The sequence below is a fragment of the Humulus lupulus genome, chromosome 3 (assembly GCF_963169125.1).
Source record: "Humulus lupulus chromosome 3, drHumLupu1.1, whole genome shotgun sequence".
Classification (NCBI taxonomy): domain Eukaryota; kingdom Viridiplantae; phylum Streptophyta; class Magnoliopsida; order Rosales; family Cannabaceae; genus Humulus; species Humulus lupulus.
In genome coordinates this window covers 283,884,774-283,909,331 of record NC_084795.1, presented here as the reverse complement: position 1 = coordinate 283,909,331, position 24,558 = coordinate 283,884,774, and the positions used below count along the sequence as shown (strand labels likewise).

At 33.7% G+C, this 24,558-nt stretch overlaps 2 protein-coding genes across 3 annotated transcripts; both read right to left on the bottom strand.

Annotated features, from left to right (window-relative positions):
* Nucleotides 1-4,080: 4,080 nt before the first annotated feature.
* LOC133825859 (putative disease resistance protein At3g14460) lies at nt 4,081-8,283 on the bottom strand. Its single transcript, XM_062258752.1, has 3 exons — nt 4,864-8,283; nt 4,647-4,731; nt 4,081-4,273 (listed from the first exon to the last, which is right to left on the bottom strand). The coding sequence occupies exon 1, from the start codon at nt 8,177-8,179 to the stop codon at nt 4,973-4,975; it is 3,207 nt and encodes a 1,068-aa protein (XP_062114736.1). The 5' UTR covers nt 8,180-8,283; the 3' UTR covers nt 4,081-4,273; nt 4,647-4,731; nt 4,864-4,972.
* A 7,409-nt stretch (nt 8,284-15,692) lies between these two features.
* Nucleotides 15,693-24,128, bottom strand: LOC133824834 (putative disease resistance protein At3g14460). 2 transcript variants are annotated; one of them, XM_062257818.1, is made up of 8 exons: nt 20,391-24,128; nt 20,175-20,258; nt 19,303-19,797; nt 18,074-18,867; nt 17,922-17,987; nt 16,898-17,273; nt 16,418-16,552; nt 15,693-16,323 (listed from the first exon to the last, which is right to left on the bottom strand). In XM_062257818.1, the coding sequence occupies exon 1, from the start codon at nt 24,096-24,098 to the stop codon at nt 20,463-20,465; it is 3,636 nt and encodes a 1,211-aa protein (XP_062113802.1). In that variant the 5' UTR covers nt 24,099-24,128; the 3' UTR covers nt 15,693-16,323; nt 16,418-16,552; nt 16,898-17,273; nt 17,922-17,987; nt 18,074-18,867; nt 19,303-19,797; nt 20,175-20,258; nt 20,391-20,462. The 2 variants fall into 2 exon arrangements, with proteins under 2 accessions (XP_062113802.1, XP_062113803.1); XM_062257819.1 differs by having other exon boundaries at nt 20,175-20,249.
* Nucleotides 24,129-24,558: the final 430 nt, after the last annotated feature.

Below are 24,558 nucleotides of genomic sequence, written 5' to 3'. Positions count from 1 at the left end.
AGGACTATTATTCACAATTGCATACCGAATAGAGCAAATCATATAGTCATCTGCAAGCAATACTAAGTTGTACTCATTTTTGTTCATTAATATTGAGCACCTCTTTAGTAAAACAATAAACCTGAAAAAACAGCAAGACTATGTAAACCAAGACTATGTACATGCCAATGATAGACTAGCTAATCATAACAAACCAGGAATGTTATTAAAGTTCAAAGAAAGTTAAGCTCAAAACTTGAAATTTAAAGCAAACATATAACATGTACAAGTGAAAAGACTAGAACTAGTGAGTATGAAAATTGAACATATACCTTTGTTGGTTGAACGTTTCTTGGCTTTGCATAGAAGAGGAGTCAAAAGAACTATCTTCTTTAGCAGCAGCAACTGGGACTACTGCAAATGGCTTTACAGATGATGGCCTAAGAGATTTCTGGTCCTTCTCCTTCTGCTGCAATTCTTCTTCTGCATTAAGCATCGCAGTTACTAATAACCTCTGTCAACCTCCTTTTAATAAAAAGAATGTTGCTATATGACACTCGATACCACATGAAGCGGCATAAAGTGATCAAGTAATTTAATATCGGATTCTGCATATTCAAATTTGAAACAAAATATGTGGAATCTGATATGAAATTGTACCACATGTTGTGACAATAAAGTTTGAGATGTTGCCAAGACTTAACTCAGAGAGAGAGAGAGAGAGATGTGGTGTCGATGATCAAGTACGAGCCTTGTGATAAATTTTGTGTTGTAGTAGTTTTCATTGCTGACAACACTGAGTTAATTTAGACGTTACACAACTTCAATCTTGTTCTCTATTTCTTGTGGAATCAATTGATTTGTATTTAATCAGGTTTCATCATGTACTGCAAAATTTTACTAACACAAAAAAAGCACTGTTCTTCTTTAGCATAGCAGATTAAACTAGAATGATGAAAAACTGAGCAAGATACTCAATACAGTGCAATTTAACATGTGTCTATACATATATACATAAATAAGAAGTAGCTAAATTTACCAATGTTTTACTAAACTTACTTCTGGTTGATAAAGTTGGCTGATTTCGTAAGTAGCTCCTTACGAAACTCACGCATGGGATCGATTATTTCCTTGTGAATAAGATGGTTCCTACCATCATCTTTAAACAACACTGATTTCGTAAGTTTCACTCATTTTTAAACAATTCAATGCTTTTGTAGAAAGAATGTTTCAGTCAAAGATAAAAAGTATCCAAACTGACTTAGGAACCGAGTATAAACCATTGTATTCACTGTTTAAAAATCTGGGCATTCAAAGAAGAAATTCCTGTCCTCATACTCATCAACAACAAGGCCGTGTTGAAAGAAAACACCGGCATGTTGTTGATATCGGCCTCACTCTTCTTGCTCAAGCCAACATGCCTCTCACGTTTTGGTGGGAAGCTTTTACTTCAGCTGCATATCTCATTAACAGATTACCTACACCAGTTCTTGATTTTGTTTCACCCTATGAGATGTTATTTCATCATACTCCAGACTATAACATGCTCAAAGTCTTTGGTTGCTCTTGTTTTCCCTTACTTCGTCCATATCAACATCATAAAGTTGCTTTTCGGTCTTTCAAATGTGTATTCATTGGTTACAGCATTAATCAAAAGGGATATAGGTGTTTGCATAGTAGTGGTCGGGTCTATGTTGCTAGGAGTGTCACATTTAATGAGTCTGAATTTCACTATTCATCTCTGTTTCCTCAACAGTCTACTTCTACCATTAGTTCCACACAATTTATTGATGCTAATGCGTACAAAGTTCCCCTTCCTACTCCCTCTACTGTCATTCGAAGTACTTCTCTTCCCACTGTTACTTCTTCAGTGTCCCATACTTCTTCTCAGTCATCACCTGTTTCTTCCTCACCAAATCTGTCCTCTAATATTCATAACTCAGCAGATTCTACCTAATCATGCATGCTTTTCAGTTGTAATTATTCCCAATGTCTATCTGAATGAATCTGATGCAGATATCATCCACAACATGAAAGAGACAAGAAAAATCAAAGGGAGGAGCTTTGAGGCATTCTATAATGTAAGAGTTTCTGGCTTACAAAATATCACCACCATAGAATGGCTAAAATTAGTAATCTGCAGGTTTAAGAGTGATAATTTATCAGTTAAAATTCATTGAGTGTATTTGTTGTAAAAGGGTATTTGGGAATGAGATTCCTTTGACAGTTTTTTGTTTTATAAAACTAGACGCATAATTGTTGAGAGAAAGTTTGAATTGGTGGGTGTTATGGTTTGATTAGTGGCTTGACAGATGCAAATTTGTTTTTTCATTAATCAATGCAAATTTCTTCTTCTTTTTGAGAAATCATTATAAATTGCTAATTGCAAATAGAAGGGGACATGAGTCTGAGTTGGTGGAAAGTTTTGGTCTTTTCTTTTTTTACTTTATTTATAGTAGTTTGTGTCGGTGGAGGTATTTTTGAGGTTAAATCAACCAACTGCCAAAAGAAACCTCACATGATGATGTCTCTATTGGTACACTAATTATCATAAACCGTTTCCTTCTTTAGTCATGCTAATAATACATTAGCAAGTTTTGAGGTCTCCTAGGCCACTGAGAACGTTGACGCACTTAATATAGTAAAATATATAAATATATATACCTTGGTACTTGTTGTTGGACTTGGAATGAAGAGACTATTTTCTTATAGTACATATAAACTAGACTATATTACTTTCTGTTAGTAGAAAGTAGAGACTCTATTATGTTATTCTGAGATATAACAGTTGTCAAGGCGTTTTTAGATCATTATTAACTGAATATATGACAAGTCATATACCAGGTCTTGGTCTCTTCTTCCCGTTGGACCATTGAAACTTAATATTGATGTGGCCTTGTTTAAAGACACGAACTGGCTTGGGATTGAGGCTGTTCTTAGAAACCACCATGACCATGGTGAGGTTATTTGGGCTTGTTCTTTGACTGTTGATGTTCATTGTTCACCTCTAATGGCCGAACTTCTAGCCATGAGTACGGTCCTGCAAAAAAGTGCTTCAAACTAGACTAGACCTCTTCCATAGCTATTATTGAGAGTGCTTCAAACTTGCCAAAAGAGCAAATTTTACACCACTTTCCACATTCAATCTCTACCATCTTCTCTAGCATCAGCACAGCTACTAGGACTCTACAACGTAACTCTCACTTCAGCAAAATGACTCTGAAACAATTACAAGGAAACTTTTTAATGTCTCTCAATCTTTTGTACTCTACTCCTTATTTGTAATAAAACAGTAAAAATAAGTTGACCAATTCACAGTTGCCCTCTAAGACCATTAAATCATTGATGATGATGATAATGATAATGATATTATCTTTTCCCACATTGCCTTCCATCTCTTGAAGCTGATATAATTATGAATTGCAATGCAAAAGTAAAGGCTTACACGCATAGAAATTATCATTTGAGTAATTAGGCAGAAACATGGACTCTAACACCTGTGTTTGGGCTGCTTAGGGATCAATATGATATTCAATCCCAGACTTCCTTAGGATAGGAGAACTTCTTCTCTGTGAGGATATTATTTTGCCAAGAAAATCATCACCAACATGCTCAGACACTAACTAAAGAAAGTATCTAAGTAAACAGGAAGCCAAAATCATCAAAGAAAAACTGAAGAGCAGCACTTGAGTATTTATAGTTCTTTCCATGTTCTGATCTATATAGATATATATATATATATATATATATACATCCTAGCTAGCTGTATATTTCTTATTGAAGTCAATCAAAATTATTAAAGTTTTCCTCTCTAAATCTTTAGGCTGGAACTACCAATTAATTATGAAAATTCAAAATGTTCACCCCTATTATTAACATGTTGCTTACTAATTTTAACCAGCAGATTACTAATTTTATATAATAGAATGTTTAAAAAAAAAATAAATCCTATAGCTAGCTGTATATTCCTTTTTCGATAATCAATCAAAATTCTTAAGAGTTTTCCTCTCTAAACTCCTGCAAAACCAAGCCAGCCCTGTTCGACAAAAAGGAAAGGTAGCCATGTTTAAGCCCATTTTTATTCAAACCTCTAAGTTAAAATTTAGTTAAAATAATATTCACTAATTATTATTCGAACTCTTAATAAAAATTAATTCACAAAATTTGTCTTACATAAAATAAAATAAAAAAAAAATTCCGGGTTATTACACTTCCATCTCTTGAAATGAATCCATAGACTTGTGAACATAAATTACTCCATGATAGAAGCTGATCAAGCTGTGAATATATTGTTCTGCAAAAGTAAAGATAGATACACATAAATTTCATCATGGAGTAATTAGGCAAAAGCATAGAATCTTTGTAAATTTCAGAGACAAAACAACAACTTCTCTACAAATATTCTCCAAAGAAACTTTGGCCTTTGAAAAATAAAAGCAAAAAATGTTGTCGCTGATACACATAATTAAGACTTGTGTTTTTGCAAACGTACTCAAATACACATCTCTATGTAAACAAACATGTCTTCATTAATTATTTTACAAGTATCATAAGGGTGACACCTGAGAACAAAATTAAGAAAATGGTCTACTTGCTTAGAGAAATTCAACATAGTGTTTCGAGCCAAAAAATTAAAATCTGAAACTTTTGTATTGAATTTTGCTAACCTGAGTTCCCATTTTGATATTTTGGGTCCATTCTGAACTGATATGGATTTCAACAGTTGTAGCTCTCATAGTAATTCTGCAATAACTAACAAATAGTTTTGAGGATATGTAAAACAATACCGAAAACTATTATCTCTATAGATCAACGATTAATAGAAGAAAAATACAAAGAGATCAATCAATTAATTGAGATTGCCTAAAAAGAGCGAATACATACCTCAATTATTTGATTTAACATTCAGAGTAGTTGTGTGAAAGATTGGATGTGACGTATGGTAAATGCAAGCTCAATCAAATTCGACACGTGGTATATGACTAATCTTTCTCTAGTACTCCTTATTCTCACTCTCCTTTGGGTCGTAAATTTTCTCCAGCAGAGGACAACCAGTTATACTCAAAGAGCTGAGGGATGTTGGAAACCCTTCTTCTGATAATGTCTGCAACTCAGGGCACCGGCAGATGTCAAGTTTTTGCAAGGAGGTGAGTTGACTCAGCCCATTTTTGTCCAGGCCTCTAAGTTTTGAAAAATTTTCGATAGAAAGAGAGGTGATAGTGGCAGGCAGTAGTCCTTCCTCCGGAAATGATTCCAAATCTTTTTTATATCTGTCAACTGTAACATTCCTGAGATTGGGTAATGTTTGCCAATTCCATTTTATCCTCAAAAGTTGATGATAGTTTATCCGAAGTGTAGACAAACTAATGGGCAGACCACCTTCAGGAATAGTCTCTACCAACGGACAACGTTCGATTTTCAAATCTTTCAAAGATGAGAGGGAAGTCATCTTGTCAGGCAACCACTTCAATTTAGGGCAAAGAGAAATCCAAAATTTTCTCAGTTTGGGAGCAATAAGTCCACCATTTGGGAAAGACACAAAGCTATGACAACGAGAGATAGACAGAGAAGTTAGTTCCCGACATTGACCATCGGACATTGAGAGGGCTTCCAAGTAATAGCAGTTGATTATTGAAAGAGTTTGGAGAGTGGGAAATAAATCCATATGGAAGGATCTAAAGGATGACCCACAGAAACTCAAAGTAAGTGACTGAAGAGGAGTGAGAGTGGTAAGCAAACTTCCAGTCGAAGAAAAAGGATTCATTGCCTTTATTGCCTCGTACAATGATTCCACAGTTTCCAATTTTGCAATGCTCATTACTGTGACACAAGGTAATCTTGGGATATTTAAAGCACACTGCCCATCTGCATCAATTTCAATCTTTGTTAATGAAGGAAGGAAGCGAGGCAAATCCCCAATGAGCTTAGGACAAAAAGAAATCTCAAGTGTTTTGAGCTTTCCATATGTTGCTGCATCTTCAGTTTGCATTGAATGCCATTGCTCCCATGATGGCATGAAGCTGAAGCTTAAGATTTCCAATGATGAAAATGGCTTCTTCTTCGCAGAACTATTCCCGTAAAACTCAGCACCCACAGTCGTTACTGAATCAAACCATGAAATGTGAAGAATTTTTAGTGAAGGTAGTTGCCCAAGTGGTGGTAAATTGGAGCAATGCCAACTCCCACTAAGCTTCATGTCAACAATGTTGCTGAATGAATCATCCCCAACCCAATTTGGAAATTTTGTGCCTGGATAACCAAGAATCTCGATCTGCTTCAACGTTGTGTTAGGTGAAAGCATTTCAAGCACAACCTCTCCATGCTTCGGATCAACAACAACATCATCAGCAGCAGCAGCAGTCCATTCCAAACTCAATTTCTCAAGTTGCTTCTTATCCAGTACATTGACTTGATCCGATGCTTTGGTAATATTGGCCACATTTTCTAACTTCTGAAGGGAAAGTTCTCCGCATAGACTTGAAAGATTTGCCAACTCTTCTATTTTAGCACCACTATCCTTTCCCACAACGAATGTTGTCAACATTTGGAGATTCGTCAATTTACTTATTTGACTTGGCATCTCTACTAGGCTAATGCTGCTGATAATAAGATGTCTCAAATTAATGAGATGATGCATATCTTTAGGCAGAGTTTCAAGTAGATGACAATTTTCTAATTTCAATGTCTGTAAATTGTACAATACAGTTACAGATTCCGGCAACATCACAATCTTGGTGCCAGAAAGGTCTAAATAGCGAAGATATTTTAGATCACCGATTGAATCAGCCAAATCAGTGATACCACAATCACGAAAAGATAAAACTTTCAAACACTTCAACTTCGGCAGCAAATCGTGCACTACTTCCTTAGGAACCAATGAATCACCAAACAAAAGGGTTCGCAAACGAATAGCTTTAAAATCATAAGTAGATATCTTATCACCATAACAAAGGACTTTCGTGGCACATCCAAGGTGACGAGTCTTCTTCTCAAACTTATCAATATCTTTATTATGCTCTAACAAACAACAATATTTTCTAGAAACAGCTCTAGCCAAATCAACTATAAGATCATGCATACCGAAATAAGAATTAGTCGTCGAGTATTCGGTGTTCACTTGAAAAAATGACAGAGATACTAGTTCATCGAAATACTCATCACCAACTTCTTCCAGTCTTCTATTCCCCTCAGAATGCTTCACAAGATTTTCTGCCATCCATATTAAGACCAACTCTTCTCTTTGAAATCCATAGCCTTTTGGGAATATTGAACAATAAGCAAAACACTTTTTCAAGTGTGCAGGAAGATAGTGGTAGCTCACTTCTAAGGCTGCAGGAAGAATCTTGCTCCTTTTATCTGTCAGCTCCCAGACATTACTCTTTGCTATTTGTTCCCATCTCTCAGCATCCAACGTCGATCTCAAGAGCCCTCCTAGAACTTTAGCAGCTAAAGGTAAGCCATTACATTTCTTAGCAACTTCTCTGCCAATACTTTCTAGTTTTGGATTCTCAATAAACATGTTAAGATTTCCACGAGAGGCGTGTTTTGCAAATAGTTCCCAACACTCATCTTTTGATAGTTCTTTAAGATAGTGTGGATCAACAGTTCCAATGCTATCTGCAACTGTCTTGTTTCTTGTTGTTACTATTAGTTTGCTGCCTTTTACCCCATTATTGAAAGGCTTCATCACTTCCTTCCACTGAACATAATCATTCGCCCAAGCATCGTCTAGAACAATCAAAAACTTTTTTCCCATTAACTTCTTTGCCAAATTGACTTGAAGCGAATTCAAATCCATGTCATTACGAGCATCATCCGGAGCTACCTGTTGAATAATGGTTTTTGTCACAGCCATGGCGTCAAATTTATCAGAAACGTACACCCAGACCTTCAGTTCAAACATCTTCATCACTTCTTCATCATTGAAAAGGGTTTGAGCAAGGGTAGTTTTTCCAATCCCACCCATTCCCACTATGGGAATGACATCACATATCTTTTGATCACCGCATACATCATCTGACATTAATAACTTCATTAAAGCATCCTTGTCATTCTCTCTACCATAAACTTCAGGTTCATCCGGCAGTGAAGTCTTAACAAACAACATTTCTGATGGTTTCACCTCAACAACATTGTTTTCTAGATTCAAGATTCCAATTTGATTTGCCAACAACTCCAATCTCAGAAGAATCTCTTCCATATCGGTGTTTCTTTTACGATCAATTGAATTCGAAGGTTTGGAGAAGAAACGAGAGAGTAACTTACTTGCCTTTCTTCTTGCTTTCCTTGACTCAGCAGCTTTCTTCGGTTTGAGAGCATCGTATTCAGCATCGCCAAAGTAACTAGTAGTTATGATAATTTGTTTTTTTGTTATTATTTTAATTGATCGGGTTGCAATTTTAATTTTTTGCCATCCTTCTAATTAGAATAAATAGCATTTTTGCCTCCCGAACTATGACCACTGTATGATCGTACCCCCGAATAATTTGCGATGTTAAAAATCCCCTCGAAGTATGCATGTTACTGAAATATAGGACTTTAGTTAGATTTCGTCCTAGGTGGCCAACAAAATGATGATATAGCATTTTGTCTCTTGATGTGGCAGTGTCATGTGTAGAATAATTAGAAATTTTGCCTCCCGAACTTTGACCACTACCAAATTGTGCCATTTTTATAAATATATATATATGTTTTTTCTTAAAAATAATAATTAAATCCTTAATAAATAAAAAAATTAATTATCAACAAATAACTATTTTTTACTTTTTCTTTTACAATATTAATTACAACTATTTTAGAATGAACATTTAAAATAAATACTAAAACAAAGAAAAAACTTTTAATTAAAGAGGTGGACGAAAGACTTAAATAAACAAATAAAAATTTTAATTTAAGAGGAGGACAAAGGGGAAAAACTTTGTTTTATGAATTATTTTTAATTTTTATATTAAAATATATTTATTTTATATAGTAAAAGAAAAGAAAAAGTAAAAAAAATTTATTTTCTATTAATTAGATTTTTATTTTTTTGAGTATTTGAGTTTTATTTAATTAATTTGAAACTTTTAGGATTGATTATTTTCTTAATCTTTTGAAATGATTTTTTTTAAATTTTAAGGATTTAATTATATTTTTTTTAAATTAAATTAGTTTTAATAAAAATGGCACAATTTGGTAGTGGTCAAAGTTCGGGGGGCAAAATTTCTAATTATTCTACACATGGCACTGCCACATCCAGAGACAAAATCCTATATCATCATTTTGTTAGCCACCTAGGACGAAATCTAACAGAAGTCTCATATTTCAGTAACGTGCATAGTTCGGGGGGAATTTTTAACATCGCAAATTATTCGGGGGGCACGATCATACAGTGGTCATAGTTCGGGGGGTAAACATATTATTTATTCTTATTATTATTAGGGTATATACCATTTTGGACACCATGTTTTGTCTCATTATCTGTTCAGACTCTATATTTTAATAAATTACTTTTTAGACCTTGTGTTTTGTAAAATGATTCAAATAGAATCATAAAAGACAAAATAATAGTGCTTCACCATTGAAATAATTACCAAAATAATTGTTGAAGTACTAGCTAATTACCATATAAGAGGATATGAGAATATATAATGATTATAAAGCAAAGCAAATAAAAAGCAATATTCTTGGGGTTTTCACACAAATTTTTGGTCAGATTCACTAGTGGCATTAGAAAATGATATTATTATTTAGTTTTGATGATATTTATAATTTCAATAATATTTGTGGTAAATGTGATTTACGAGTGTAACTAAAAGAGTGACACACTTAATAACAAATGTAATTTCATAAATATAGAATTCTAAACAATTCCAGTCTCAGATTTTCAGTGTACGTAAAGTCTGTCAAAACAAAGTGAGCAATGAATAGGAATATCAACCATAACAAACTATACATATAGAAGAAAAATGTGCACTTGAGCTGAAGCACGAGCTTAGTATCTCTTCTAGTTCGTACTTCGACAACTGTTTGAATATTTCGAGCTCGCACTTCACAACCTTCGTGTCTGTAGCTCGGGTTAAACTCAGGACTTCTAACACCATACGTGTCCATGTGAAACTGGAGTTGCTTATGTGGATAATAAGCAGATATCATTCCCTTGGTTATTTCTCCGTATATTTATTTATCAGCTGTATCCAAACTGAGTGAATGACTCGAGCTAAAATTAGGGTACAACACTATCCGTTCATTTTATACATTTAAGTGAACTGGTACAGAATAATACATCACAGTCCTGGGTGATTTTTGTTGTTCACAATGTCTGTTTGTCATGTACAATGTCTTCAATTTCTATTTTTGACTTTTTAATTTCAGAAAAATATGTATCTGTTTCTCATGTGCTTTCTTCTTCGAATCAACGCACAACTTGCATTTCATTACCTACATTTAGAAACCGATCAAGTTATTAAATTTATTATAATCATTAAGGTTAACTAATGATTAATGAATTAAGAAAAGAATAATACTTTGTCCACATCAAGAGATCGAGCGAGAGCTGTTGACTTTGGTAGTGGTAAAGGTCAAGCAGGAGTTGTTGGCTGTGGTGATGATATATCCAATCCAAAATGAGCATAGCTTTTAGTGTAAGATGGAAAATAAAAGCAAATAGCCCAATTTTTCAAAATTGGTGTTATACTGAAGAGGCCTGGTGTTCATAAAATTGGTGTCATATTTCAAGGAGGAAATTATATTTTATATGAGATTTTTAATAGAGTTTGCAAAAATATGGTTTTTTTTTTTTAAAAAAAAAAGGTTAATATATGGCTTTTTTTAAGAATTTTCACTTATATGAGTTTATTGTTTCATATTTTTGTATAAAAGTTGGTTTATGTCATAGTTTTACTCTTAATCAAATTTTGTTAATTTAGAAAAGTACGTTTGTAATTTGATTCTTAGTTTTTAGTTTATTTGATTTTTTTATATTAAATTTTTTTTTGGTTGTTTTCCAAAAAAAAAAAAACTATTTTTTATTTTTGCAATATGAATTGTGTTTATCATTTTTTATTTATTATAAATATTCTTTTCCTTTTATTTTAGATTGTTGTTTTTTTTCAAAGTCTGGGTAAAGCAATCAGTAACTTGATTGATTTTTCACAGTTATGTAAAAAAAAATCCTAGAGCTAAGTTAAATAACAAGTATCAAGAGGGGTAATCACTTATCCTGATAGAAGTAACCTTCTGTCATAGGAGGGTTAACCAGTTACCATACGAGGGGCGACGAGTTACTTATATTAAATATTAAAAAAAACATTAAATTTGAAAGAAAAAAAATACATGATCTAATCTTATAACCCAGAAATGTACACACATATCAGAACGTGGAGATAACCGGTTACCATAAAGAACCTAGAAATATACACCCATACCAGAACGTGAAGGTAACTGGTTACCATAAAGAACTCAGAAATATACTCATATCAGAACGTTAAGGTAACCAATTACCTATTGCAGATCTGAAGATAGAAAAAAAAAATCTAGAAATATACACACATACCAGAACGTGAAGGTAATCGATTACCATAAAGAACATAGAAATATACACGTAACAGAGCGTAAAGGCAACCAGTTACCTATTGCAGACCTGAGATAAAAAAAAATTACAAATCCAAAGAAAACAAGCGAGTTTTGATCTGCAACTCAAGAAAAAGAAGGTATATCTGTAATAATATGAGCAATTGTTTACCTAAACATTAATTTTTTTACAAGTTAGTTCCGGATCTAAAGAAAAAGAAAAAGTTTAGACCTAGAAAAAAAATTCAGATTGCAGCAGAACCGATCGAATGTTGCCGATTGTTGTTTGAAGTTTGCCGATCGGAGTTGCCTGGAGGTTGTAGATTTGTTGTTGGAATTGATTTGAATGTCATTCTTGATCAAATCTTGAAGATCTCGTCGGAGTTTTGAAGCTGTTGTCGGAGGTGGAAGGTGTTGCCCGAGTTTGGGTGCCTTAGCTGAAGACACGATTTTGTGTGGAGATGCTGTTGATCGACCCAAGTTTGAGTAGATGAGTTTTTGCAATGTTAATTATCATAGTATCCCTCATTTTGCTGATGTGTTTTTGTTTAATTTTGAGTTCCTATATGTGATTAATTTTCCTATAAACTGAAATTTTGTTAATTAAATTTTTCTATACAAATCAGGGAAAGTTTAATTCTTACTTTTTTTTTAAGTAATGACTAAAAAGCCAGATTTATGAAAAATTCCCTTAATCCTATTGAAGTATGTTTCTATGAAGGTCCTACCAAAAAAAAACATTGATTGATTATCATTAAACCGAATTGAACAAAGTTTCATGACCACTAATATATCCAAACAAAAAAACCTCTTTTGACTTACCCAATATATTGTGTATTATTATTTTTGGAAGTAGACTTACCCAAATATTAAATTGTGATAAAGTCTCATTAATTAATTTTGAAAATTTTCAAGATTAAAAAACTGTTTTCAGTTTTTAAAAATAGTAAATTGTTTTTAGAAAACAATGTGAGGTGTTTGGCCTAATGTTTTTAAAAAACTAAGTTAAAAAAATTAGAAAACACCAAAATGATGTTCTTAGAATTCTCATACTCTCTGAGTTGAAGATGTAGGGAAATCGTTTTGTTTATAACAATGGAGCTCGATATTTTTCTCCTCTAAGTTCTAGCGATTCTCCTCTACTCAGCTTTAGATTGTCTACTCTCAAACTTGCACTCTAATAAGATATTTTTAACTCTTCTCAAAATCTTGTTTATATTTGAAATCTTTGTTTTCTTTCTACATTCCATTATTCTTACTCATTGTAGGCATAGTGATTGTTCATCTAGTTTATCTCTCTCTTTTGAAACTTTTAAATATGATTATCTTGTTTTAGATTTGCAATTCTTGAGTTTCTTCTCTGTTTGATCATGGAACAAGAGTACACTTTCACATTGTAGGATGAGTTTGATTTTCTATAATAGGTTCTAATTTTCTTTGCAATGTATGTATTCAAGACTAGTTACAGAATAAAGATTGTTTACATGATGAATTTACATGTTAATTCATTCATGTTGATAATCGAATTGTTGTGTAAGTTTTGGAATTCTATATATAATTACAGGGGCTGGCTACGGTGGTGCAACCACTTTTTTTGGATACACCAGTACAGCCAATTTTTGTTTTTGGGTTTTTTTTCTATACCTCAATAAATTATTTCCAAAATTTTTATATGGAGATATACATTATAGTTATTTAATATATCCTGCTAAATTTTTAAAAAATCTGAATAATTTATAATGCCAAAAACAGCGTTCAAACAATTTGTTGCACGCTTGCTTATTTTTTTTATACACATGTAAAAAATTCAACTGTTTGAACATTGTATCAGTCCGTTCCTAGGGAAGTTTAGAACAATATGGCTTATCCACTTGTTGCTCTCTAATTGGTCATAGCAACTCAAAAGAATTAAGACTGAGTTGGTGAGACAACTTCACCTTCCTAGAATGTGAAAATGTGAGTGAGAGACATCATGATATAAACCCTTCTCAAATCCTCTTATCATTAATGTCATTATTAATCGTTCTTATAAATACTTAGCAAAGTTAGTAATAGAATCAACTAACAGCTCTCAACATGTATATGATTAATTATAGCCAGTAGATAAATTTACATATGCAATGCATGAGAGTGTAACAAATAATAAACTTTTGGGAAAAAATGGTTAGATAGAGACATGAAGAGAGAATCGACTTTAGATTTGCATATTGAGAATTTTCAAGCTCGTATAATATTTCCAATTTACCATAGTTCAATGTATTTCTTAATGTTGAAGTTTATTAAAAGGTTTAAACATTTTTAGACTCTGTGTTTTGATTCATTACCTATTTGGATCCTGTGTTTTGACATTACTTTTTGAACCCTGAATTTTCTAAAATAGTTCAAATAAACTCCTAAACCCGATTTTGATCAAAGTTTTTTTAACTAAAATAAAAAATAATTCATCAAACTAACAACTCAAAACAAAAATATAGTCATTCTGCCTAATAACTGTATTGTCATATTCAATATTTTGTTCATCAAAATCAAGTTTAGGGACCTATTTGAATCATTTTACAAACACACAAGGTTCAAAAAATAATTTGTCAAAACACAAAATCTAAATAAATAATGAGTTAAAACACAGGTCTAAAAATATATAAACCCTTTATTAGATACAAGAAAAAAAAAAGGTGTTTGCTCATTTCTCTCCTTTGAGACCCAAAACCTTATATTACAGAGAAGGAAATGTTTTTCTTTCATTATTATTGATAGTTTAAATGAGATAATTTTAGTACTTAATCTAATAAATCATCAAAGATCAACAAGATCGACAATACTTATTTTGACAATAAGGTAAGAAATGACTATAAGTACGCAAACATTCAAATGTCGCCTATCCCTGATAGCGACAATATTTCTGGAGCTTTGTTTTCTCAACCTCTAGCTCTAGTCTATCCTTCCATGTACAGGGCAGCGCCGTCTCACCCTATGGCACCTCCATACATGTACGTAGCAACACCATCACCTTATCCATGGTCGATTCCACTGTCGTCGCAACCGCTGTATCCCTATATGTATGGAGCAGGATCGTCCAAATTACCTTCCCAATATCCGTGGCTGATGCCGCCACCACAGCCACCACAACCGCAACATGAAGACAATATAGAGGACAAGGCAGCTGATTTTTGGGAGTAGGTTTATATTATTGTTAGTTGTTGTTACATTATAGTAACAATATGGATATTTGTTATCTTAATGAACTAATTTGAATATTTAATATAATATTTTAATTTTTAATATATATGTTTTCAATGATTTAAATTTTAATTAATTATTTTTCAATTATTAAAATAATTTTATTATTTTTTATAAATATAATGGTGTCGCCCTTAATAATTGAGTATCAGAAGCGACTGGTGAGATATCAGGGGTGACACATCGACCAAAAGTTATGCCACATGTGAAAAAATTTGGGGCGACATCTCAACTTTTAGGAGCAACTCCGATTAGGGGCGACCCGTTAGTCGTCCCTAATGTATACCATTAGGTGCGTTTTATTAGGGGCGACATATCAGGAGCGAGTTTTATAGTTATTAGGGGGCGACATGTCCCTAAAACTATTTTTTCTTGTAGTGTGAACAAATATAAAACTAATTATTGAATTGACCAGTTCTTGGCTGGGCTAGTATATATATATATATATATATATATAAACTAATCCCATCAATGGCTCATTCATTCAATCATCTTGTTAGATTCATGTCAGCTCATAAGCTCCCAAACTTCCTGTCACTTACCTCTTCCTGGGATGCCATATTTAAGCCAAAGACTAAGCTCAAGGGTGGCCTAAGCTTCTGGAGATTCATACACATCAATTTCACCATCAACTCTGAGTTAGTAAATTTTTGTTTAATTATTCTAATTTTATATAATTTATATTTGATATTAGTTATATATTGGCAAAGTGTATTGAAACACAAGCCAACTTTTATCTCTATAACTTAGTTGAAATGACACGTGATACAATTAACAATAAGGCATGAACAAATCTAACATATATATAACTTAAAACTAACTTGTTTTTTTTAATTATATTATATAGATAAAAATGAAATTTCTCATGACTTTAGGGTCAAGCTACATATGCTAAATCATTCTATGTTGCCATGAAAGTAAATATAGCTTTACTATCCCAATTTCTCTATTCAAATTGAATCAATATTGACAATTCTCTGTTAGTTCCATAAGCACATACAACAGATATTATTATTTTTACTTAACTAAATACAACTACATCAATTTAAAGCAGAATAAGTTCAAGGCAAGAGGCTTCTAAGTTAACAAAAATGGATTTCAATCTAGAAGAAGAGAATTCAGAAGCTGAGAGTAAAGAGGTTTATGACAGAGCAAAAGCATTGAGAGACTTTGATGACACAAAGGCTGGTGTGAAAGGACTTGTTGATGCTGGGATTGCTACTCTTCCTGAAATCCTTGTTATGCCACCTGAAGATTATTCATCATCTATTATGTCAGATGGTCACTCAGGCTACCCCCAGTTCAAAGCACCAACTGTGGACCTTCAAAATATGGATGAAACGATCGTAGGCGAAATCAGAGAAGCTTGTTATTAACCATGGGATACCTCAAGATGTGTTGGATGAAATGATTGAAGGAGTAAGAAAATTCAATGAGCAACAGCAGAAACTGAAGATGGAGTTCAGTTCCTTAGCAACTTTGATCTTTATGTGTCGAAATCTGCAAGTTGGAGGGACACTTTAATGTGCCTCATGGCTCCCAATCCACCAAAGCAGCCTGCAGGTGTGTGACATCCCAATTGGAAATGATTATGAAAAGTACTCAACTTTTGCTTAAATTATTATGAGAATTCATAACTTTGTTAACATACATGTGTGAACCCATAAACTTGTCCCAATCTTATAGCTTTCCCAAGTGTGACTTCCATCTCTTGAATTGAATCCATAAACTTGTGAACTTAAAATTACTCCCTGATAGAAGCTGATCTAGCTGTGAATATATTGTTCTGCAAAAGTAAAGATATATACACATAAATTTTATCATGGAGTATTTAGGCAAAACAAGAACTTCTCTACAAATATTCTCCAAAGAAACTTTGGCCTTTGAAAAATAAAAAGCAAAAAATGATGTTGTTGATACAAATAATCACATCTCTATGTAAACAAACATGTCTATGACTGGGATGGCTAAGGCTTTCAATTTTCATTAATTATTTTACTGAATATCATAAGGGTGACACCTGAGATCAAAAGTAAGAAAATAGTTTACTTGCTTGATGTCTTTTTCCATATGAAATGTGTTTCGAGCCAGAAAATTAAAATCTGAAACTTTTGTATTGAATTTTGCTAACCTGAGTTCCCATTTTGATATTTTGGTCCATTCTGAACTGATATGGATTTCAACAGTTGCAGCTCTCATAGGGGTTCTGCAATAACTAACAAAAAGTTTTGAGGATATGTAAAATAATACCTCTCTAGATCAACGATTAATCGAAGAAAAATACATACAAAACATACAAGATTCAAGCAGTGTGATTTGACAATGTGAACCCAAACTGTAAATTGTAAACACACCTCATTTAAATTAGTAGCTCATGCACTCCATTGGTTGAACAAACTCAAGTCAGTCCACCGAAAACAGGGCTTTCTTATCGTCATCTGAAATTGTAACAAGGGACTCAAGAGCTTTGTTGAGGATGCAACACTCAACACCAACTTCAATCTAACCTGTTATGCATATTAATTGAACAACAAATTGTTTAAACAGAAATTCAAACAGTAATAAAAAAATATTAATTGAACTAGGGAATGTTAGAACAATAATAGAATATGTACATCGAGATATATAGAGGTTCGGCCAAAACCACAAGGGCCTACTTCCTCTTTGAACTTCCCTTAAGGAGATGATTCTTATCTCTTGTATTCACACACCACACTCAAATTTTTCTTGCTTTTGATTACAAAATGATCAGTAAGTAAAAATCTAAGAGAGGTGACACCCTTTTTTACACACTTGACAAAACTAAGTTAAGAAGACAGAAATAACAGAATTAGCTAAGATCTTTTATTTGGCAACTGATTTCAGCAAGCTTCCTTCTTTACAATTCAAATGTAATGATCTTAGATTCTCAGTTTGCATAAAGCCTGTCAAATCAAAGTGAGCAATACATAAGAATATCTACCATAACAAACCATACACAGTAACACTATTTTCTATGATTGAGATAATATTGCTCTCTTTAGAAAACAAACGATACTTAAACCGAAACACTTGTCCATGAAAAAGAAAAAGGTGCACTTGTGTTGAATAAGCTTTAATTAAGAAAATGACTAAATAAAACAGTTAGCATCCGAATAACAATATGTAAAACAAACCTGGGAATGTGCTAAAGCCAGACTTTAACCATTAGGCATTGGTTAAGTGGTGAAAGCATGGTGAAGCTGAAATCATCAAAATGAAGAAGTCATAAATATAGAGAATAAAACTGAACAAACAAAATAAATGCATATGAAGATCAAATACATACCTCAATTAATTGATTTAATGTTCAGAGTTGTCTGAATGAGGTAAATGCAAGCTCAAATATATTTAACATGTGGCGTGTGACTAATCTTGCTCGAGTACTCCTTATTCTCACTCTCCTTTGTGTCGTAAATTTTCTTCAGCAGAGGACAATCAATTATACTCAAATAGCAGAGGGATGTCGTAAATAATCAGGTCCTACGTCCAAGGCAGCAGAGTCAACAAGGTCCCTATATAGTCACGCAATCAAACACCACACCTACCTCTCTTTAGTACACATCTTCTAGACTTCAATCTAACCTGCAATAGACAATGCATACAACCAAGAAAGCAAAACTGACAGCACTTGTTCAAACCAGAAATTCGAACACTAAGTAACAAATATTAATTGAACTAGAGAATATTAGAACAATAATAGAAGCGAACACCAAGATATATAGAGCTGGTTCTCTCCTCTGCACTAATCTGTAATGGTAGCACAAAACAATGGTGTCACCCTCTTCTATAATATTCTCACTTCCCTGTACAAAGAAATCCCAGAACTCACAACAATCCAATCTCTCTTGTCTTCACACACCACACTCAAAGTTTTCTTACTTTTATTACAAAATGATCAGTAAGTAAAAAACAAAGAGAGGTGACACCCTTTTATACACACTTAACAAAAGTAAGTTAAGAAAATAGAAGTAACAAGACCTTTCATTTGGTAACCGATTTCAACAAGCTTCTTTCAAAGTGTTCAATTCTAATGATCTTGCACAAATAGTTCCACTCTTAGAGTCTCAGTATACATAAAGCCTGTCAAAACAAAGTGAGCCATATTAACCATAATAAACTATACACATTAACACCATTTTGCAAAAGAAAAAAATTGGGCTGAGTTCAATTTATAATTTATCATGTGTAGTTATTTTAAGAATTCTGTTACTCTACTTATTGTACGAGGTGATTGTTTGATTAGAGTAATATTGGTCACTTCAATAAACAAACTATACTTGTCCATGAAAAAGAAAAATGTGCACTTGTGTTGGAGCTTAAATTAAGAAATAACATGTTAATTGAAAGAAATAGGCACTCTGAACTCTTAATTCTGATATGTAAAAGAAAAATAACAAAACATCTTGAGACATAAAAATCTCAAAAGTAAAACGATCACTATCCGAAGAACAATAAGTAAAACAGATCAAGGAATGTGCTAAACAAAATAAACACATTGGCAGAGCAAATACATACCGAAGTTATTGTAGTCTAGATGATTGGCATGTGATGGATGGTAAATGCAAGCTTAGAGAAATTCAACATAGTGTATATGGCTAATCTTGCTCCAATACTCCTTATTCTTACTCTCCTTTGGGCTGTAAATTTTCTTCAGCAGAGGGCAATCCCATATCAACAAAGAGATGAGGGAGATTGGAAACCCTTCTTCTGACAATATCTCCAACTTATGGCACTTACGGATTGAAAGGCTTCGCAAGGAGGTGAGTTGTCTAAGCCCATTTTTATTCAGACCTCTAAGTTAAAATTTAGTTAAAATAATATTCACTAATTATTATTCGAACTCTTAATAAAAATTCATTCACAAAATTTGTCTTACATAAAATAAAATGTAAAATAAAATAAAATAAAAAATCCGGGCTAGTACACTTCCATCTCTTGAAATGAATCCATAGACTTGTGAACATAAAATTACTCCATGATAGAAGCTGATCTAGCTGTGAATATATTGTTCTGCAAAAGTAAAGATAGATACACATAAATTTCATCATGGAGTAATTAGGCAAAAGCATAGAATCTTTGTAAATTTCAGAGACAAAACAAGAACTTCTCTACAAATATTCTCCAAAGAAACTTTGGCCTTTGAAAAATAAAAAGCAAAAAATGATGTTGTTGATACAAATAATCACATCTCTACGTAAACAAACATGTCTATGACTGGGATGGCTAAGGCTGTCAATGTTCACTAATTATTTTACTGAATATCACAAGGGTGACACCTAAGATCAAAAGTAAGAAAATGGTTTAATTGCTTGATGTCTTTTTCCATATGAAATGTGTTTCGAGCCAGAAAAATAAAATCTGAAACTTTTGTGTTGAATTTTGCTAACCTGAGTTCCCATTTTGATATTTTGGTCCATTCTGAACTGATATGGATTTCAACAGTTGTAGCTCTCATAGTAATGCTGCAATAACTAACAAATAGTTTTGAGGATATGTTAAACAATATCGATAGCTATTATCTCTATAGATCAACGATTAATAGAAGAAAAATACAAAGAGATCAATCAATTAATTGAGATTGCCTAAAAAGAGCAAATACATACCTCAATTATTTGATTTAACATTCAGAGTAGCTGTGTGAAAGATTGGGATGTGACATATGGTAAATGCAAAGCTCAAAAAAATACAACATGTGGGATGTGACTAATCTTTCTCCAGTACTCCTTATTCTCACTGTCCTTTGTGTCATAAATTTTCTTCACCAGAGGACAATTCCATATCTGCAAAGAGCTGAGGGAGGTTGGAAACCCTTCTTCTGATAATGTCTGCAACTCACGACACGACCAGATGTCAAGTTGTTGCAAGGAGGTGAGTTGACTCAGCCCATTTTTGTCCAGGCCTCTAAGTTTTGAAAATGTATCGATAGAAAGAGAGGTGATAGTGGCAGGCAGTAGTCCTTCCTCCGGAAATGATTCCAAATCTTCTTTATATCCGTCAACTGTAACATTCCTGAGATTGGGTAATGTTTGCCAATTCCATTTTATCCTCAAAAGTTGATGATAGTATATCCCAAGTTTAGACAAACTAATGGGCAGACCACCTTCAGGAATAGTCTCTACCAACGGACAACCTCTCATTTCCAAAGATTTCAAAGATGAGAGGGAAATCATCTTCTCAGGCAACCACTTCAATTCAGGGCAATAATTGATATTCAAGTCACTCAGTTTGGGAGCAATAAGTCCACCATTTGGGAAAGACACAAAGCTAGGACAGTTAAAGATAGTCAGAGAAGTTAGTTCCTGACATTGACCATCGGACATTGAGAGGGCTTCAAAGTAATGGCAGTCCTCTATTTTAAGAGTTCGGAGAGTGGGAAATAAATCCATATGGAAGGATCTAAAGGATGACCCACAGTTATTCAAAGTAAGTGACTGAAGAGGAATGAGAGTGGTAAGCAAACTTCCAGTCGAAGAAGAAGGATTTATTGCCTTTATTGCCTCGTACAATGATTCCACATTTTCCAATTTTTTAATTCCCATTTCTGTGACACAAGGTAATCTTGGGATATTTAAAGCACACTGCTTATCTGCATCAATTTCAATCTTTGTTAATGAAGGAAGGAAGCGAGGCAAATCCCCAATGAGCTTAGGACAAAAAGAAATCTCAAGTGTTTTGAGCTTTCCATATGTTGCTGCATCTTCAGTTTGTATTGAATGCCATTGCTCCCATGATGACATGAAGCTGAACCTTAAGGTTTCCAATGATGAAAATGGCTTCTTCGCAGAACTATTCCCGTAAAACTCAGCACCCACAGTCGTTACTGAATGAAAACTTGAAATGTGAAGAAATTTTAGTGAAGGCAGTTGCCCAAGTGGTGGTAAATTGGAGCAATGCTGACTCCCACTAAGCTCTATGTCAACAATGTTGCTGAACGAATCATCCCCAATCCAATTTGGAAATTTTGTGCCAGGGTAATTAAGAATCTTGATCTGCTTCAACGTTGTGTTAGGTGAAAGCATTTCAAGCACACTCTCTCCATGTTTTGGATCAACATCACCAGCAGTCCATACCAAACTCAATTTCTCAAGTTGCTTCTTATTTAGTACATTGACTTGATCCGATGCTTTTGTAATATTGGCCACATTTTCTAACTTCTGAATGGAAAGTTCTCCGCGTAGACTTGAAAGTTTTGCCAACTCTTCTATTTTAGCACCACTATCCTTTCCCACAACGAATGTTGTCAACATTTGGAGATTTATCAATTTACTTATTTGGCTTGGCATCTCTTTCAACGACCCAAAGTCATATGACACCTCTTGCCTGATAATAAGATGTCTCAAATTAATTAGGAGGTGCATATCTTTGGGGAGAGTTTCAAGTAGACGACAATTTTCTAATTTAAATGTCTGTAAATTGTACAATAGAGTTACAGATTCGGGCAACATCACAATGTCGGTGCCAGAAAGGTCTAAATAGCGAAGATATTTTAGATCACCGATTGAATCAGCCAAATCAGTGATACCACAACCACGAAAAGATAAAACTTTCAAACACTTCAACTTCGGCAGCAAATCGTGCACTACTTCCTTAGGAACCAATGAACCACCAAAACCAGATCTTATTGACAAAAGGGTTCGCAAACGAGTAGCTTTAAAATCATAAGTAGATATCTTATCACCATAACAAAGGACTTCCGTGGCACATCCAAGGTGACGAGTCTTCTTCTCAAACTTATCAATATCTTCATTATGCTCTAACAAACAACAATATTTTCCAGAAACAACTCTAGCCAAATCAACTATAAGGTCATGCATAACAAAATACGGCTCAGAAATGTAATCGATTCCCAGTTGAAAAAACGACATAGATATTAATTCATCAAAATACTCATCAACAGTTTCTTCCATTCTCTTACTCCCCTCCGAATGCATCACGAGATTTTCTGCCATCCATATTAAGACTAGTTCCTGTCTTTGAAATCTATAGCCTTTTGGGAATATTGAGCAATAAGCAAAACACTTTTTCAAGTGTGCAGGAAGATAGCGGTAGCTCACTTCTAAGGCCGCAGGAAGAATCTTGCTCCTTTTATCTGTCAACTCCCAAATATTACTCGTTGCTATTTGTTCCCACTTCTCAGCATCCAACGTCGATCTCAAGAGGCCTCCTAGAACTTTAGCAGCTAAAGGCAAGCCATTACATTTCTTAGCAATATCTCTGCCAATACTTTCCAATCTTGGATTCTCAATAAACATATTAAGATTTCCCCGAGAAGCATGTTTTGCAAATAGTTCCCAACACTCATCTTTTGATAATTCTTTAAGATAGTGTGGATCAACAGTTCCAATGCTATCCGCAACTGTCTTGTTTCTTGTTGTTACTACTATTTTGCTGCCTTTGGCTCCATCCTTGAAAGGCTTCATCACTTCCTTCCACTGAACATAATCATCCGCCCAAGCATCGTCTAGAACAATCAAAAACTTTTTTCCCATTAACTTCTTTGCCAAATTGACTTGAAGCGAATTCAAATCCATGTCATTACGAGCATCATCCGGAGCTACTTGTTGAAGAATGGTTTTTGTCACAGCCATGGCGTCAAATTTATCAGAAACGTACACCCAGACCTTAAGTTCAAACATCTTCATCACTTCTTCATCATTGAAAAGGGTTTGAGCAAGGGTAGTTTTTCCAATCCCACCCATTCCCACTATGGGAATGACGTCAAATTTATCCGATGTCAAAGACTTCATTAAAGCATCCTTGTCATTCTCTCTACCATAAACTTCAGGTTCATCCGGCAGTGAAGTCTTAACAAACAACATTTCTGATGGTTTCACCTCAACAACATTGTTTTCTAGATTCAAGATTCCAATTTGATTTGCCAACAACTCCAATCTCAGAAGAATCTCTTCCATATCGGTGTTTCTTTTACGATCAATTGAATTCGAAGGTTTGGAGAAGAAACGAGAGAGTAACTTACTTGCCTTTCTTCTGGCTTTCCTTGACTCAGCAGCTTTCTTCGGTTTGAGAGCATCATATTCAACATCGCCAAAGAAGTCCTCTGCATCATCCACGGCGTCGAGAAGATCGTCCAGCCACATCTCCACAGCAGGGTTTTTGATTTTCTTGTTCTCCACCTCGAAACGAACAGCAGCGAGACAGTTGAACGTTGACTTCAACTTGAAAAGCCTCTCAGAAACACAACTTTTATTTCCCTTGAAGAAGAACTCCTCAACATAAGGAGAAGCAATCTTTTCCAGCAAAAAATCAAAAGAAGAAGAGAGAAGAGACCCGATCACAAGTTCAGCAGCCATGTCTCACTTCACTTCAGTAGCAAACTCAGTATTGTTAAAGGTTCACAAAAAACTTAAAGCAATGGCAATATGAAAATATCACTGTAATGACAACGAAATGATAAAAGAAGAGTATAATATTTCTTTATCAAAAGTTGAGTCGTTCATTTTATGTTATAATATTCATCCAATTGTATATAATGTATTAATATTAATATTGGTGGAAGAGCTCATCTCCTTGATCTAAGCTATAACAGCCTGTATTATGACAATAATATATTCCAACTATCAATATAAATAAATTACAAAACAAAGTATTGTCGTATATTAAAACATAAAGTCAACATATAATAAAAAATAAACTAGTAGTTATGATAATTTATTTTTCATTATTATTTTAATTGATCGGGTTGCAATTTTAATTTTTTGCGATCCTTATAATTAGAATAAATAGTATTTTTGCCTCCTGAACTATTACCAC

What these genes read in the sequence shown, in the direction of transcription:
- LOC133825859 (XM_062258752.1), bottom strand. Translation starts at nt 8,179, where the DNA reads ATGGAAGAGATTCTTCTGAGATTGGAGTTGTTGGCAAATCAAATTGGA.
- LOC133824834 (XM_062257818.1), bottom strand. Translation starts at nt 24,098, where the DNA reads ATGGCTGCTGAACTTGTGATCGGGTCTCTTCTCTCTTCTTCTTTTGAT.